The sequence below is a fragment of the Lasiosphaeria miniovina genome, assembly GCF_030549165.1.
Source record: "Lasiosphaeria miniovina strain SMH2392-1A chromosome Unknown B0T26scaffold_3, whole genome shotgun sequence".
Lineage (NCBI taxonomy): Eukaryota > Fungi > Ascomycota > Sordariomycetes > Sordariales > Lasiosphaeriaceae > Lasiosphaeria > Lasiosphaeria miniovina.
The window spans coordinates 1,175,409-1,188,828 of record NW_026848222.1 but is presented as its reverse complement, the minus strand read 5'-3'; the positions used below and the strand labels follow the sequence as shown (position 1 = coordinate 1,188,828).

At 58.4% G+C, this 13,420-nt stretch overlaps 6 protein-coding genes across 6 annotated transcripts; 4 read left to right on the top strand and 2 right to left on the bottom strand.

Moving 5' to 3' along the window:
• Positions 1-327: 327 nt before the first annotated feature.
• B0T26DRAFT_644063 (uncharacterized protein) lies at positions 328-1,944 on the bottom strand (the record flags this gene model as incomplete). Its single annotated transcript, XM_060437596.1, has 1 exon — positions 328-1,944. A coding segment is annotated over one exon (1,617 nt), but the record flags the coding sequence as incomplete, so codon positions are not given.
• Positions 1,945-2,235: 291 nt separating this feature from the next.
• B0T26DRAFT_810864 (putative quinone oxidoreductase) lies at positions 2,236-3,528 on the top strand (the record flags this gene model as incomplete). The annotated part of the gene is made up of 2 exons (XM_060447278.1): positions 2,236-2,674; positions 2,739-3,528. The coding sequence occupies exons 1-2, from the start codon at positions 2,406-2,408 to the stop codon at positions 3,526-3,528; spliced, it is 1,059 nt and encodes a 352-aa protein (XP_060297861.1). The 5' UTR covers positions 2,236-2,405.
• Positions 3,529-3,958: 430 nt separating this feature from the next.
• On the top strand, positions 3,959-4,399 carry B0T26DRAFT_749404 (uncharacterized protein; the record flags this gene model as incomplete). The annotated part of the gene is made up of 1 exon (XM_060445100.1): positions 3,959-4,399. One exon carries the CDS (start codon positions 3,959-3,961, stop codon positions 4,397-4,399), a length of 441 nt encoding a protein of 146 aa, XP_060297860.1.
• Positions 4,400-4,898: 499 nt separating this feature from the next.
• On the top strand, positions 4,899-5,345 carry B0T26DRAFT_749403 (uncharacterized protein; the record flags this gene model as incomplete). Its single annotated transcript, XM_060445099.1, has 1 exon — positions 4,899-5,345. The coding sequence occupies one exon, from the start codon at positions 4,899-4,901 to the stop codon at positions 5,343-5,345; it is 447 nt and encodes a 148-aa protein (XP_060297859.1).
• On the bottom strand, positions 5,185-7,666 carry B0T26DRAFT_196271 (ankyrin repeat-containing domain protein). Its single transcript, XM_060433715.1, has 3 exons — positions 6,752-7,666; positions 6,620-6,690; positions 5,185-6,548 (listed from the first exon to the last, which is right to left on the bottom strand). The coding sequence occupies exons 1-3, from the start codon at positions 7,496-7,498 to the stop codon at positions 5,489-5,491; spliced, it is 1,878 nt and encodes a 625-aa protein (XP_060297858.1). The 5' UTR covers positions 7,499-7,666; the 3' UTR covers positions 5,185-5,488.
• A 2,473-nt stretch (positions 7,667-10,139) lies between these two features.
• Positions 10,140-13,049, top strand: B0T26DRAFT_749401 (uncharacterized protein; the record flags this gene model as incomplete). Its single annotated transcript, XM_060445098.1, has 6 exons — positions 10,140-10,286; positions 10,355-10,709; positions 10,935-11,221; positions 11,269-11,643; positions 11,680-12,447; positions 12,528-13,049. 6 exons carry the CDS (start codon positions 10,140-10,142, stop codon positions 13,047-13,049), a joined length of 2,454 nt encoding a protein of 817 aa, XP_060297857.1.
• Positions 13,050-13,420: the final 371 nt, after the last annotated feature.

The window sequence follows — 13,420 nt, the reverse complement described above, 5'->3', positions numbered from 1 at the left end:
AAGGGCTATTGTAAAAAAAGGCTTGCCCCCTTGTCGATCGCCCGAAAATTTTCTGTCTGAGGGAGGCGGCGGCTCCCAAAACCCATTAGTATAGACCAATTAGTTAGGTCTAATACGGAATCCCAAAGCCTTAATTTGAAATTTCTCCGTTCTAACCTCTTACAATTTGGCGACAGGACTCTCCTAGAATAGGAGCCTAAGACTATTGCATTAGCTAAACATGCCCCTTCCCTTATTTAGTCCCTCGTTGTAATAGTGTAGTCGACAGTTCTGGGAGAGATGACAAACTTTAGTTTAACTCGACTGGGCCTAGTCCGTGCCTTATAATCAGACGGCAGGAAGATCCTCGACCAGGCTCCTAATCCCAGCGTCGTCGGGGAGGTGCTTGACAACCAGACGCCGCACCCAGGCCGCCGCCCCGGCTAGGAACCAGCAATGGCGCTCGGCGCGCTCGACGAGCAGCGACCACTGTGCGGCGACGACGAGCGCCGCAGCGTTGCGCCGCCACACCATCTCGCTGAAGTGGTCCGACACGCTGCTCGTGGGGCCCGCCCACCACGCCGCCATGCCAGCCCACGTCGCGGCCGGCCTGTCGTCATCGTTTGCGGAGGGCTTGTAGCTCACGGCGCAGCACTCGGCCAGCGCGTCGACGGCGGCCAGCGCGGCGAAGAAATCCAGCGCGCTGTCGGGCTTGGCCACTGCCGTCGACATGCGGAACGTGAGCGTGCGTAAGTGGTTGGCCAGCGCGGGCGGCGTGTTGTTGTTGATGGCCGTATTCAAATTTGTACCGCCCGCGGATGCTGCCATCGGCTCTCGTCTAATTGGAATATTTTCAGCTGCTGCGCCCTCGTCCGGTGTTGATATTTCGTCATCGTCAGATAAACCATCCTCATCGTTACTTCCCCTGGTAGAGCAGCAGCGGAGAGCAAAGTCTGCGTCGGTGCAGCCACGGATTGCTCTGACTAAAGAGCGCAGCTGAAGAAGATGCGACTGCTGCGGGTGTTCCTCTTCTCCGAGGGCTGGTGCCGAGAGCAAGCTCAAACAGCGCTGTATGCACAAAATCTGCGCGCCGAGCCTGAGGGCGTCTCTGCTGTCGCTGTCACGCTTCCTCAGCTCGACCCGGGCCGCGGCTGAGAATTGCTCAAAATACCGCGCTGACTGGGCTACGTGTCCCTTCACGCTCGTCCCATCTCGGTTGATGTTCAAAACGGTGGCCATGTGGCTTGCCGAAATGGCGAGGAGGCCGCACGCCAGCCAGGAGTGCTGGAGGGAAAGCGCGACGGCGTCGGCTTGCCAGTACTTCCGCGTGCATCCTGTGCTGGAGACAGGGAGCGTCAAGCCGGTGGTGGTGGTGAAGTAGTGGAAATATGTCAGCATTTCCAGGTCTGGCGATGTTGCTGTTCCGAGCTCCGGAGTGCTGCCTGTAATATCATCTTCGATTTGTCTCGCTGGGTTGTTGCCGGTAATATCGACAACGGCACCGGGGGCTTGGTCAACCTTGTCTTGATCATCAGAGTGGAGCACGACCTCAAAATACCGCAGCTTGGTCCCCCTGAAAAACGTCTGCAGACTCGCTGGCCGGGAAAAAGCGACATCGTCCGAAGTGGAATCGCCAACGCCGTGTGTCTCGCTCCAGTGGCGCTGCATGCGCTTCGCGCTGGCCCAGAGACTGGCGCACCCGGCGGCCGTGCATCGGTAGCCGGCGATGACGGGCAGTCCGATAACCGGAGGAGAGCCGGCAGGCGGGAGCTGCACGTCGTCGGGGTCGAGCACGTCAAAGTGAGCGAGCGAAGCCAACAGTCGCCGTCGCCGGCCGCGGTAGATCTTATGCCGTAGTAGATGGCTCTCTAGCGCGCTCTTCTGGATGGCGTAGTGGCACTCGCGGCAGATGAGCACGCCGTGCTGGGCGTTGAACTCGACTAGATTGTCTGCACTCATGTTGGTTTTTGCGGTCACCTATCCAAGCCACAAATCCACCAAGCAGAATGAGTCTACCAACAGTCACCGTTCGATGTCGTTGCAGGCTGCGCTAGCTCGGATAGGACTAGTCCCTGAGAGTGTCAAACTGCTGACACGTAGAACGGTATATGAGATTTGAGAACGGCATGTGGGATTTGGGAACGGCATGCAGGGTTCTGGAACTTCATGTCAGCCCCTTTCTTGTCCCTTACAAATTCGTCTCCACAGGCAACAGGCTTGGTCACCCTATCCATTTGAGCTTCGTAATCTCAGCATGTTTTCTTCTCGAGTTTTAAAGCCATGTCAGCCAACGTCCGCTTGATTGCCCGGTAGGTATATAACAAGAGACATGGCGTTCCCTCATCGCTTGTTTACTTACTTTCTTCCTATCATCCACTAACGATTCCTCTCCTCACCTCCCAACGCACAACAAGCCCAAGACCACAATGGCAGCCAACCAGGCGGCATATCTCCACAAATCTGGCAGCCCCCTCGAGGTCAGCGACGCGCCAATGCCCAAGGCCGGCCCCAACGAGATCATCGTCAAGAACGCCGCCATCGCCATCAACCCCCTCGACACCCACATGGCGAGCGCCGGCGTCTTCGTGCAGGTGTGGCCCGCGATCCTGGGGTGCGACGTGGCCGGCGTGGTCCACGAGGTCGGATCCGAGGTCGCGCAGGAAGGCCGCTTCAAGGTCGGCGACCGCGTCATCGGGCAAGTTCTTTCCCCAGCAAACAGACAGCCAGCTAAGAGTGACGCTAACAAACAAAACCCACAGACACACCATCAACCTGACCACCGGCAAGCCCCAGGACGCCGCCTACGCCCTGTACTCGGCCGTGCCCGCGAACAAGGCCGCCATCCTACCCGGCGCGATCCCCTTCACAGAAGGTGCCGTGATACCCTTCGTGCTCGAAGCCGCCGTGTGCGCCCTATGCGTCACCAAGCCTGGCATAGCGCTTCCCGGCGTGCCGACGCCCGCCGTCGGGCTGCCCTACCCATCCCTCGCCGACCCGGCAGCACCCCTCGACAAAACTCTCATCGTCTACGGCGGCGCGTCGTCGGCCGGCTCCATGGCGACGCAGCTGGCTTCCGCGGCCGGCATCACCGTGGTCTCCGTCGCGGGCGCGCACAACGCCGCGTTTAGCAAGACGTGCGGCGCGACGGCCGTGCTCGACCGCGCGGACCCGAACCTCGCCGACAAGCTTGTCGCCGCTGTTAATGAGGCCGGAAACGAGTTCGTTGGCATCTTCGACGCCGTCTGCTCGCCCGAGACGTACGCCCACGACCTCGCCGTGCTGGCGCGCTTGGGAGGTGGCCACCTCGCGTGCGTCCACCCGCCGCCGTCTGAGGGGATCCCAGAGAATGTTCAGGCGGGAATGATTTTTGCTGTGAACGACGCGGCGACACCTGTTTGGAGGGACTGGGTTACCCCTGCGCTGCGCTCCGGCAGGCTCAGGCCGTTCCCGCCGCCGCTGGTTGTGGGCAAGGGGTTGGAGTATATCCAGACGGCGCTGGAGAAGTGTGTGGCCGGTGTGAGTGCTGCTAAGTTGGTTGTTGAGTTGTAGAGAGGGGGTATGGGTGCCAAGCACATGCAGGTAAGTAGCTAAGGTACTTAGGGATGGTATCGCTGCCTACGCTCGATTCCACAGGGGCTGGATTGTTAGCTTCATCAAGAGACTTTCAAATCCTGCCTCTTTGGCCGTTAATCACGCTACCTGTGCACATCCAGGTTTCTATGCTATGTAGGCCAATCATGCAGGATTTCAGACATTGCAGCATCAGGACAAACTTGTGCCTGTGCACATGTTCCGACCCCTGTCTCACTCTAGAAACTCGCTCATATTAGCCCACCTACCCACACTTGCCTAGCAGGAGACTGTGACCGTATATGATATGTCTACTAAGTAGTTGTTCTGGCCGCGGCTGTGTCCTTGATCGCCCCTATTCATCGGTTTGCAGAGTTCAGTACATATCAATACCCTCGAGTTCTGAACCATGGGTGCTTCATATCTGTTCCGGCCGATACTTGTGTCGTGCCTCGCCGCCATTCTGGCCGCAATCACCAGCCCGGCTTCCGCTGTGCAGTTCTTCGTCGGCTACGGCAACCTCCCCTACGACCCTCTCTGTGCCGAGCCGTGTTTCCGGTCCTTCACGTCGTACATGCTGGCGTGCCCCGACAGGATAGACTCTAGCCATGGTTCCGATATGTCGATGATGTCGACGTCCACCCCATCCTGCTATGCCGCGAGCACGCCGTTTCTGACGTCCGTGGCTTGGTGCATGAGCTCCAAGTGCGCCGAGTACGCCGTCGCCGCCTCCAAGCTAAAGTTCAGCTGGAAGCAGACCGTCACCGGAGACAGGGCCGTGGCATCCTGCTGGCGGTCGTCGTGCTTGCTGGGTGCTGGTTTCATGTCGTGCTGTGGTACAAGAGTATGAGCATGGCGATCTCGGACACGCCGAGCTACTAGATCTGGCTGTAATTTGCGATTGCCGTGTGGAGGTTCGACTAGGTCGTGCGAGCGGTGCGGGTGGTGAAGAATGGGGTGCGCGCGCGCGACGGTAACGAATCTCGGAGCAGGGTATGTGCGGGTTGATGTTGCTAATGTACGCTGGGGCGCGGAGCCGGGCGTGCATGTATATACGTCTGCTTCCCGACCCTGAGTCCGCTGCGTCCGTGGGAGAACCACCCATTTTTGTCGTTCCGACGCACATGCTCCTCCATCATCGGTGTCGTCGGCCTTGTCGTCAGCTAGCGCTGGGGAGTTTGTTGAGAGCCAGGCCGGCGACTCCTCGCTCAAGAACCAGGAGAAGTAGCAGCAGCAGCAGCAGCAAGAGGACTTCGCGGTGGCACGGGTAGACAGTGCCTCTGGAGCGTCGGGCGGCGCAAATGTCGACACAGCTGGAATTACGCTCTTCATCAAGAAAATCCGCGGGCATGACGAAGCACCTGCAGTCCCGGGGCGGCTTGCTCACGCTGCCCGACGGGCCATACTCCAACAGCAACCGCGGCAGCAGAGGCGAGGTGCTGCGCTGCGACCGCGTGCTCCTCGTCGCGGGCGGCATCGGCATCACGGGCGTGCTAGCCTGGGCGGGCTACCAGCACTGGAACGTGAAGCTGGTGTGGAGCGTGGTAGGGTCTGCGCGCTGCCTGGTTGATGCGGTCGACCTGAGCCGTGTGGTGGTCGCGGCCAAGGAGGTCCGCGTCGGCCGCCGGTTCGACGTCGACGAGCTGATTGCTGACGAGGAAGACGCCGGGTGGGCGCGCGTCGGCGTTGTCGTGTCGGGGCCCGGTGGGCTTTGTGATAGTGTCAGAGCTGCGGTTGCCACTGCTGGTAGGAGGGGCAGGACGGTTTTGAAGCTCAAGGTTGAGGCTTATTCGTAGTGAAATATGCTCTAAGCTAGAAACCAAGGAACGAGAATTCGTCTTGATCTGCTGTTGGAGACAGTGTACGGTGTGCTAGCTCTAGGTAGGTATACCCTTAAATCCGCCTAATGCAGATCACGCACGCGTATGAATGGCGCCGATTAACCGCGACCAACCCATTGATCTCCGTTCCGCTTTTGCACCTCGTAGAGTAGGGCCGCAAACAACTCGGCGTCTCCCGTAGTGGGCACCCTCACCCACGTCTCGCACCCCCAAAGCCGCGCCCGCCGCCGCCAGATGAACAGGGCCGACGGCGTGTCGCCTTGGTAGTTCGGTGCCTCGACATCGACGCCCACCAGCTCGGCATCCCTCAGCTGCTGGATCGTGTCGGTCCCGCCAAAGAGGGCTGCGAAATGCAGCATACCCATCTTGTCCATGTCCACGACGTCGGCCCGTGCACCGAGCCCCAGAAACACCCCCAGCGCCGTATGGTTATCCTCAGTTGCGGCCTGCAGCGCCGGCGTGTAGGCCCACTTGTCGGCAGCCTCCAGGTCGGCCCCGGCGTTGAGGAGTATCTCAACTCGTCGAAGTAGCTCTGTGCTCGGGAGAGCTGCAGTGTACGATGACGCCAGCTCGTGCAGCGCTGTCTCGCCGCCCAGGTTGCACCGCCTAGGATCGGCACCGCAGTCGAGCAGCAGCCGCATGACGGCGTGTGCGCCGCCCCCGGCAAACGACGACGCTGCGGCATAGTGCAGAGCGGTGCGCCCCTGGGTGTCGAGCCTGTCGACTTGGCAGCACGTGCGGCGGCGGCGGCCACCCTCCTCAAACAGGAGAGCGCGGGCGCAGGGCACTGCGCCGTGGCTGGCCGCTGTCATCAGCGGCGTCTGCCCGCTGAAATCCGCCACGTTGACGTCGGCCCCCTCCCGCACCAGAAGCTTGACCACGCCCGCGTTGCCGCCGTTGCAGGCCCAGTGCAGCGGCGCCTTGCCGTTCGAGTCCCGGCTGTTGATGCTCTCGGGGTCGTTTTCCAGCTCGGGCCCCATATCAAAGAGCCCCTTGGCCGCCAGGTGGGTCTCATGTATGACCATTTGCTCGTCGTCGTCGCCGTCATCGTCCTGTCCGGCGGAGGCGATATTCTGGAGTATTGCCAAGTTGGACAGCTTGCCGCCCTTGTCCAGGTCGTATTGATATCTTAGTATATCCCGTGCCAAACAGGTTGATCTGTTAAACCTATATTAGCCAACCCATTACCTCGTGCCCGACGCCGGTCAATTTTGGGAGTTTGTAATTACTTAGAGTCTAGCACGGCTCCCCAGTGTATAAGCTGCATTGCAAGCTGGAGCTGTCGGGATAAGAGAGCAACCTGAAGGTTGCATGAGTCAATCAGGGGATTCCGGGGTGGCAATACTATGGGGAAACCTTACGAATAGGAGCGAAGCCCCGTTTTCATCCACAGAGTGTATGGACCAGGTCCCTTGTTTGAGGTGATCCGCTATCGTTTTCACGTCACCCGTGCGGACTGCGCTCCACAATTCATGGTCCGACAGGACGATAACAGGGACGCGAATAGACACAGAAGGGCCATGTTGACGATCCTGGGTACCAAAGTCGACCTTGAATTGGAATTCTCGGCTGGCGACCCAGCTGGGAAAGCGGTATCGAACCCCGAGGCCGACGGTCTGGGAACTCTGGCGCAGGCAGTCCCGGTTGTCGCAGCCATGGTTTGAAAATGGAAACGCCCCTCCACTGCTCTGGTGTATGTCGATGTTGCCCAGCGCGGACTTGACCCACTCTGGAGTGGGATTCAGGTTCCGCCGCCGGCTGTGGCATCGGCATCGGCAGGTGCTGCTGCAGCTGGGTCCAAGTCTATTGGGCGATATAGGGCCTAGCATCATACTCCGGCGTGCTTCCACGAGCAGCCGATCGGCTTCTCTCAGATTCATTTCTTCGGCCCTACCTGCTCTTGTCGTGCGATCTGTGTCATTCGAAGACTGTGCGGGTGAAGAGGTGGGATCGGCTGTATCTTTCTGGGCGAGCGCCACGGACAGAGCACCGACGCGATCTGAGACGCAGTCAATTTTGGAGTCGACTGATTGCATGAGCGACTTGACAGACTGGTCGCTTTCGCGGATTTGGCCGTCGACGGCTTGGATTTGACTTTTCACAGTCATCAAGTTCTCGAGCGCCGCGGCCTGGCGGTCTCCCTGTTTGCTGCTGCCGCTCAGTACATTCTCGCCTTGGGGGATAAGAGGCGCTTACTGCTGGATAAAGAGCATATGGCCAGCCAGGACAAGGTGTAGATCCTGTCTGGCCTGGCGTGCCGCTGCGCACAACTTGTCAACTTTGTTCCGCTTCCACACCCATTTAATTCTGTGCGGTCGGGGGTTCCCGTCTTTGTCGAGCCCTCTGTGGCAATCTGCGAGAAATTTGCGCAGTTTGTGCATGACGTCCTCGAGCTGGGCCTTGACAGTCCGACAAAAGGCGGGCTCGTCTGACGTGACGAGGACATGTCCACTCTCATTGTTGAGTGGCTCGAGGGCTCTGTCCATATATTCCTTTGCTTCGTGGAGAAACTCGAGCTAGAACTGGTTAATACTGCTTGTACGATCCGGGACGAGGGCAGGATTTACCTCGCTGATCAAGGCCACAATGTCGTTTTTCATGTTTGCCAGAGACCTCAGTGAGTCGATGGCTTGGGGCAAGGCACTGAGGACCTGGCCGATGGCGATAAAACTCGCCACAAGTCCCAGCACCTCGGCCATGGCGCAGGCTATCCGGAGTCGGGCTCGGACTTGGGTTACCACATTACAGTTGATGAAAATGGTTGTGGGTTCAAGCCCGCTGAAGTGGTGGAACCCCGCTGAAGTGGTGGAACCCCGCTCAAGATTCGAGCAGCCACGTCAGGTCCTGTGGTGGCTTAGCCAGGTGCACTCAACGTATTCGTACTGGACCAATCACCCTCCAGAGCCTTCAATGCCTTGTGGGCGAACAGATGGGCTGACTAGTATTGCAGAACAACCCTAACCCGGAAGTTGAAATTCATTCCCGCCCAACTTGGGGACAACCCAATCAGGGCAACCCAATCATGATCCCGGCCAGCGACGCGGAAAGAAAGGATTGCAGCTGCTGAATCTGGAAGAGATGGATGTAGGAGTGAAACAGTCAGTTGGGTATTAGTAGCAGATGAAGGGAGTAAGTAGTATTCTCGATAAGGTCGTTAGATTTTGCTCGACAAACTCCCCCCAAAAGGCAGCCTGAAGGGGCTGGATTCTGAAATGAGGTTCTCGTGGATCGTGAATTTGACCATGTCTGCACCAACGAAAATGGTGACGATGCGGTCGCTAAGGGCCCTGCAAATAATTAGTCAATTAGCAGGAGACACATGCAATCGAAAATTCAGGCACACCTAGCAAGCGACGACATCCTCGCGATATCGACGCGTCACCGCGCAGGCTTGTAGTGCGGTGCCCAAGCGGTGCGAGGTGACTGATGAGTGATTGGGCGAAGAAGGAAGAAAGGCTCGGAAGGAGCGCGACTCGTGAGAAGCTGAGAACTGCGTACAAGCTTTTTGTAAGTGGCCCGTGCCCCAATTTTGCTCCCTGGATGGGCTGACTGGATGGGTTTCCTTGCATATGCTTCAAGGGAAGAGGTTTTGAAAGCGAAGGTGAGGGAGGAGTATTGAGAATTGGCCTGGGGGTCACCATGTCCGGGGGCAAAGACTTAGAATCCTCTTAGGAACACAAGTCAAGACAGTAGCGTAAGATCGTTAATAAATTCCTTGGGGAATTATGTTCGTGGACCTCGATTCCATCACGAGCGAGTTCTAAATTTTAATGCCTGAATGTTTATTGGCCTGGCGTAAAATTCAGGGATTGGATTGTAGTCGTCTCGATAAAGACCATAGCCACTCGGATTCTCAAGGTCTAGGCGGCAAGATCTAGGCGGCAAGGTCTAGGCGGAGCTACCGACCGCCATTCCACACAAAGTTTCTAAATCTAGTTGGGAAGAGCTTTTGGCTTGCCATCAGATGTTGCCTACCCTGATGGGAGCTGGAAGGAAATATTTCCTTCCCTCCTCGCTTTGGACGGCTGGCAAGGCTATGGTCCCCCCGGGCCGCTCTGGATGGGATCAAATCTTTTGTGACAAAGTGGAGGCGATGACAGCCTCCATCCACATTGTATTCCTAATAAGGCAGCTACACATGGTAGCCATAGGTACACCGGCCATAGTGGAGCCTGTAGGGCTACCCACATCTTCTTCTGCCAGTCAAAACAGAAACTGTGTGATCTTTGGCGTGCCGTCTGCAGGTATGATTACAAAGGTGAAATGCTCAAAATCTAGCTAGACTTTTTTTGCTTGTTCCGTGTAAATTGTGGTCAAGAAAGAAGCACCCAATGTACGGGGTAGATAAAGGCCTTGAATCTCCCAATTGGCTTGATAGGCATCTCTCAAGATTGGGTGGCGGAAGCTGCGTCAGAAGCTGCGTCAGCTACACTACTCAACCTGGGCACGAGGGGGATGGAACGTGACACGCCAAGCACAAGCCAATAGCAACATACTTCTGCGTACATTGGATGAGTTAACCTTAATAGGGCTGCACAGCACGACCTTTCTTTAGTGGGATGATCGGCTGCGGTAAGTTCGGCAGAGCGGAGGAGAGGGGCACAGCAGAGAGAGACACCCCGCCACTAGTTTATGCTTGGGCCTAGTTCCGATTATTACAGAACAGCCGTCATTACCTCAACTTTCCCATCCAATCTCAGTTCGCTGCCAGTTTCCCTACTATGATTATTAATTATCGATATCCACATCATGGCGCCGGCCCCTTTGTCAAATTCGACGCGCAGCCTGAGAAAAGTGACTCACGTCCCGCTCAAGGTGTCCGGAGATAGCGGATGTAGCGGTCGAGCGCTGCTCGAGGCTGGATACGTCCGCCAACTTGGTCTCCAGCCTGAAGAGGTGGACCAAGTCATACGCGAACATGAATCCTCACACGCAACGCACCTGGCCGACTAGGAGAACGACAGAAAGCAAAAAAGGGGGACACGGAAAAGCGCGACGAGGACAGCAATGTGCCGTCACTGGAATCGGTCTGGAGAATCCTCAAACAATTCGAAGGCACGCCGCTTCCGTCAACGCTGCCTCCAGCATCCGCATTCGCAGACATCCATCCATCGCAACTGATCGAGTTCGGAAATGCCCTCACTAAAGTGCGACAAGCGCGGCTCGCCGAATTGAGCCAGCGAAAGCCAGGCGATAGCGAAGATGACCGGAAACCCAACTCGCAGAGTGGCGGCGGTGCATCGCCGGCCGACGAGCTGGAAAGTGTGGCCGACCTCGTCAGCTCGTCGGCGGCTGCCATCAACGCCTTCAAGGCCAACTGTTGGAATTTGTCAAGCAGAAGGGCCTCGAAGGTTCTAGATAGAGACTTCGCCACCCACTTCGCCACCACAATAGTAGTATAAGAACGGGCTTTCTGGCACTACCAGAAAGCTAGAGAGAAGAACAGACATCTACAATCCATCACTTGAACCACCAGTTTTCGGCGTGCAGCCACGCCCTGTTGAGTCCAGTACCGGTACCCTGGTGAATCCAACACCAACACAGCGACGTCGCCGATCGGGATGCTGAACCTAGAGCGCATCGAGATGACCCCGGCAGGCCTTGAGCGCGGTGAGCTGGTCGCGGCGATCCCGCTGGCACCCAAGGAGAAGACGAGCGTGGTCAAGCAGGAGTGGAGCGTCGTCGGCGACGAGCTCGCGACCATCGTTACAGACTTGCTCTGCAGCATCAGCAGGACGGGCGTGGCCGAGAACAGCGACCTGGCGCAGGCCACGTCGTCACAGAACGCCCACAGCAACCGGCTCCACGGACGGCGGGAGCATCGGGCGGCGGTTGCGGCTTCGTGACTGGCTCGGTGGCCACCGCGTTCGGGTCGCAGGGGCCCGAGTCGGCGTCGGCTGGCGACAGCCGCAAGCACGCGGCGTCGATGACACATGCGGCGTCGTTGCGCGTCACACAGGCTCACAAGATGACCATCTCGACGGCGGCAGTGCCGGTCGCGGCGCGCGACGATGTACCGCTAGCCACGTCGTCGTGCGCGCTCGAGAACCCGAGCGAGACGGACCCCATGCGCGTCGACTACATTAAGATGATGCGAAAATGGCGCGTTAGATTGTACCGCTACGGATTGCGGCTGACGTACGACCTGACCGTGGCTGAGCCAGGCGCCGCGATGCGCGCCGATTACAGCGAGGTGGAGGAGCTGCGACGCGATGTGCAGAAGGCGTTTGCGTTCCGCGAGAACTACCTATCGGTGACGGAGAGCTCGTACTAGGCGCTGTGCATCCAGCACGGGGTGCCCACCCCGCCAGGGCCGCTGCCGCTGTGGTCCGCCCTGAGCGCGTCAGGGGCCGTTGGAAAAAAGCACGGCGCCGACGGCAGCGGCAGCAACATCTTCACCACCGTGACCCACATTGTAGTGCCCGACGGCTACGCCATCGACCACGTCGACTTAACCACGCAGCTCAGCTACGAGGACCACGACCGGCGCTTCGACGTGCTGGGCTGCGCCGATGATACATGGAGCCGCACCGCCCATGTCAGCAACGTGTTCCCAACTCTCCGGGGTCTGAACGGGCAGCAGCTCTTGCATGGCCGCACGGGGAGCGTCAACATCACGCATGTGTCGGGCGGGTTCCAGGACGGCAGTTTCCAGTTCGACATCACGCTCAAGCGCACCGACGAGTATTTCCGCGGATGGCGGGCGTCAGTGTGGAACTCGCTGCAAGAGGCGGCGAAGGCCAAGTATCATGCGGAGCGGACAAGCAAGCAGGCGCAGCTGACAGCCATCGAGGCGCGCGTCAATGGCGTCGATATGTTGACACTGCGGCGCGAAGAGAACGACGAGATCATGGAGTGCGTGCTGAGATGGTTTCTGGGCGTGGACTTCGAGCTCATGCCCGGGGATAGAGGCAACCTGTCCAAGAACGGGAGCGGCAGCGGCCTCGCCGCGCACGAGGCTAAAGTGTCGTTCATCAACCAGGCGGTCGACTGGGAGAATGTCGCTTCTTTCTTCACGGCTACTTCTGGAACGTCCCGCAGAACCGGTCGTTCCTCCGTTCGTTGCAACATCCCGACGCAACGAGGTAGGCGTTTCTACGGGCGGGCGCCGCGCGCGTCGTGCTCACTGTGCGAAAGGGTTACGAAGAAGCATTTACGTGGTTCGCCGAGCACGGCGACATGAGCGCGCCGCCATCGAGCCCCTCGGGATACCCGGGCATGGCCATCGCACGGCAGATCCGTGCCTACGACAGCACGAACTACCCGGGAATCCCGCTGGCAGGCCCAGGGAAGCAAGAGGTATCCGCGGCGACGACCTCTCAGGCCCTGGTCGAGCCGGGCAGCGGGCCCGTGTCCATCAAGGTGGCAGACGCCAGCGGCTTCGTGGCGGGCGGTATCGCCGTCATAGACAGCTGGGAAAGGGGCGTGAACGGCGAAAACCCCACCGGGATCCAAGAGAGCCAGACCATTGTCAAGGCGGACAAGTACACTAGCACCGTCACGGTCCAGGAGCTGACGCACGCGCACGACGGGCAGAAGCTGCCGTTCTCCATCTTACAGACGTCGCCCAAGGGTTTGTTGATCGCCGAGTGGTTCGAGTACACGCCCTCTCAGGGCACCATGATCTCCATCGACAGCGATGTGAAGACGATTGCCTGAGCGGGTGGCCGAGGAGAAGCGTTGGTCAGACAAGAACAGTTAATAATCGATCACGAACTAGGTTCATGCATGCTCTCCTCGGCTCTAACTGGTTGGGCGGCCTGATGCTAGGCTTCGAAATGGAGTGAGACATGATGACGATATGCGAAAAGGTGATTGGATGATGGTAATTATTTTAGTGGGGCAGAGGGTGGGTACCGGTAACAATGGATTTGGCCTCTGGTTCTTGGAATGGAAGTTCTCGACTGGCCCCAAAGCCGAGGGAGACAGTACCCGAACCTTGCAGGCGAGTGAGCAATGTCTCCATCATTGCGCTTCACGAGTACTCGAAACCCTGAATCCGTCCTGTTCTCGTCGGAATGCCACTTGCA

What these genes read in the sequence shown, in the direction of transcription:
- B0T26DRAFT_196271 (XM_060433715.1), bottom strand. Translation starts at nt 7,498, where the DNA reads ATGACTGTGAAAAGTCAAATCCAAGCCGTCGACGGCCAAATCCGCGAA. An exon ending in ACGGGGCTTCGCTCCTATTC is followed by an intron (nt 6,691 to 6,751) that starts GTAAGGTTTCCC and finishes TGCAACCTTCAG; the next exon opens with GTTGCTCTCTTATCCCGACA. An exon ending in GGAGCCGTGCTAGACTCTAA is followed by an intron (nt 6,549 to 6,619) that starts GTAATTACAAAC and finishes TAGGTTTAACAG; the next exon opens with ATCAACCTGTTTGGCACGGG.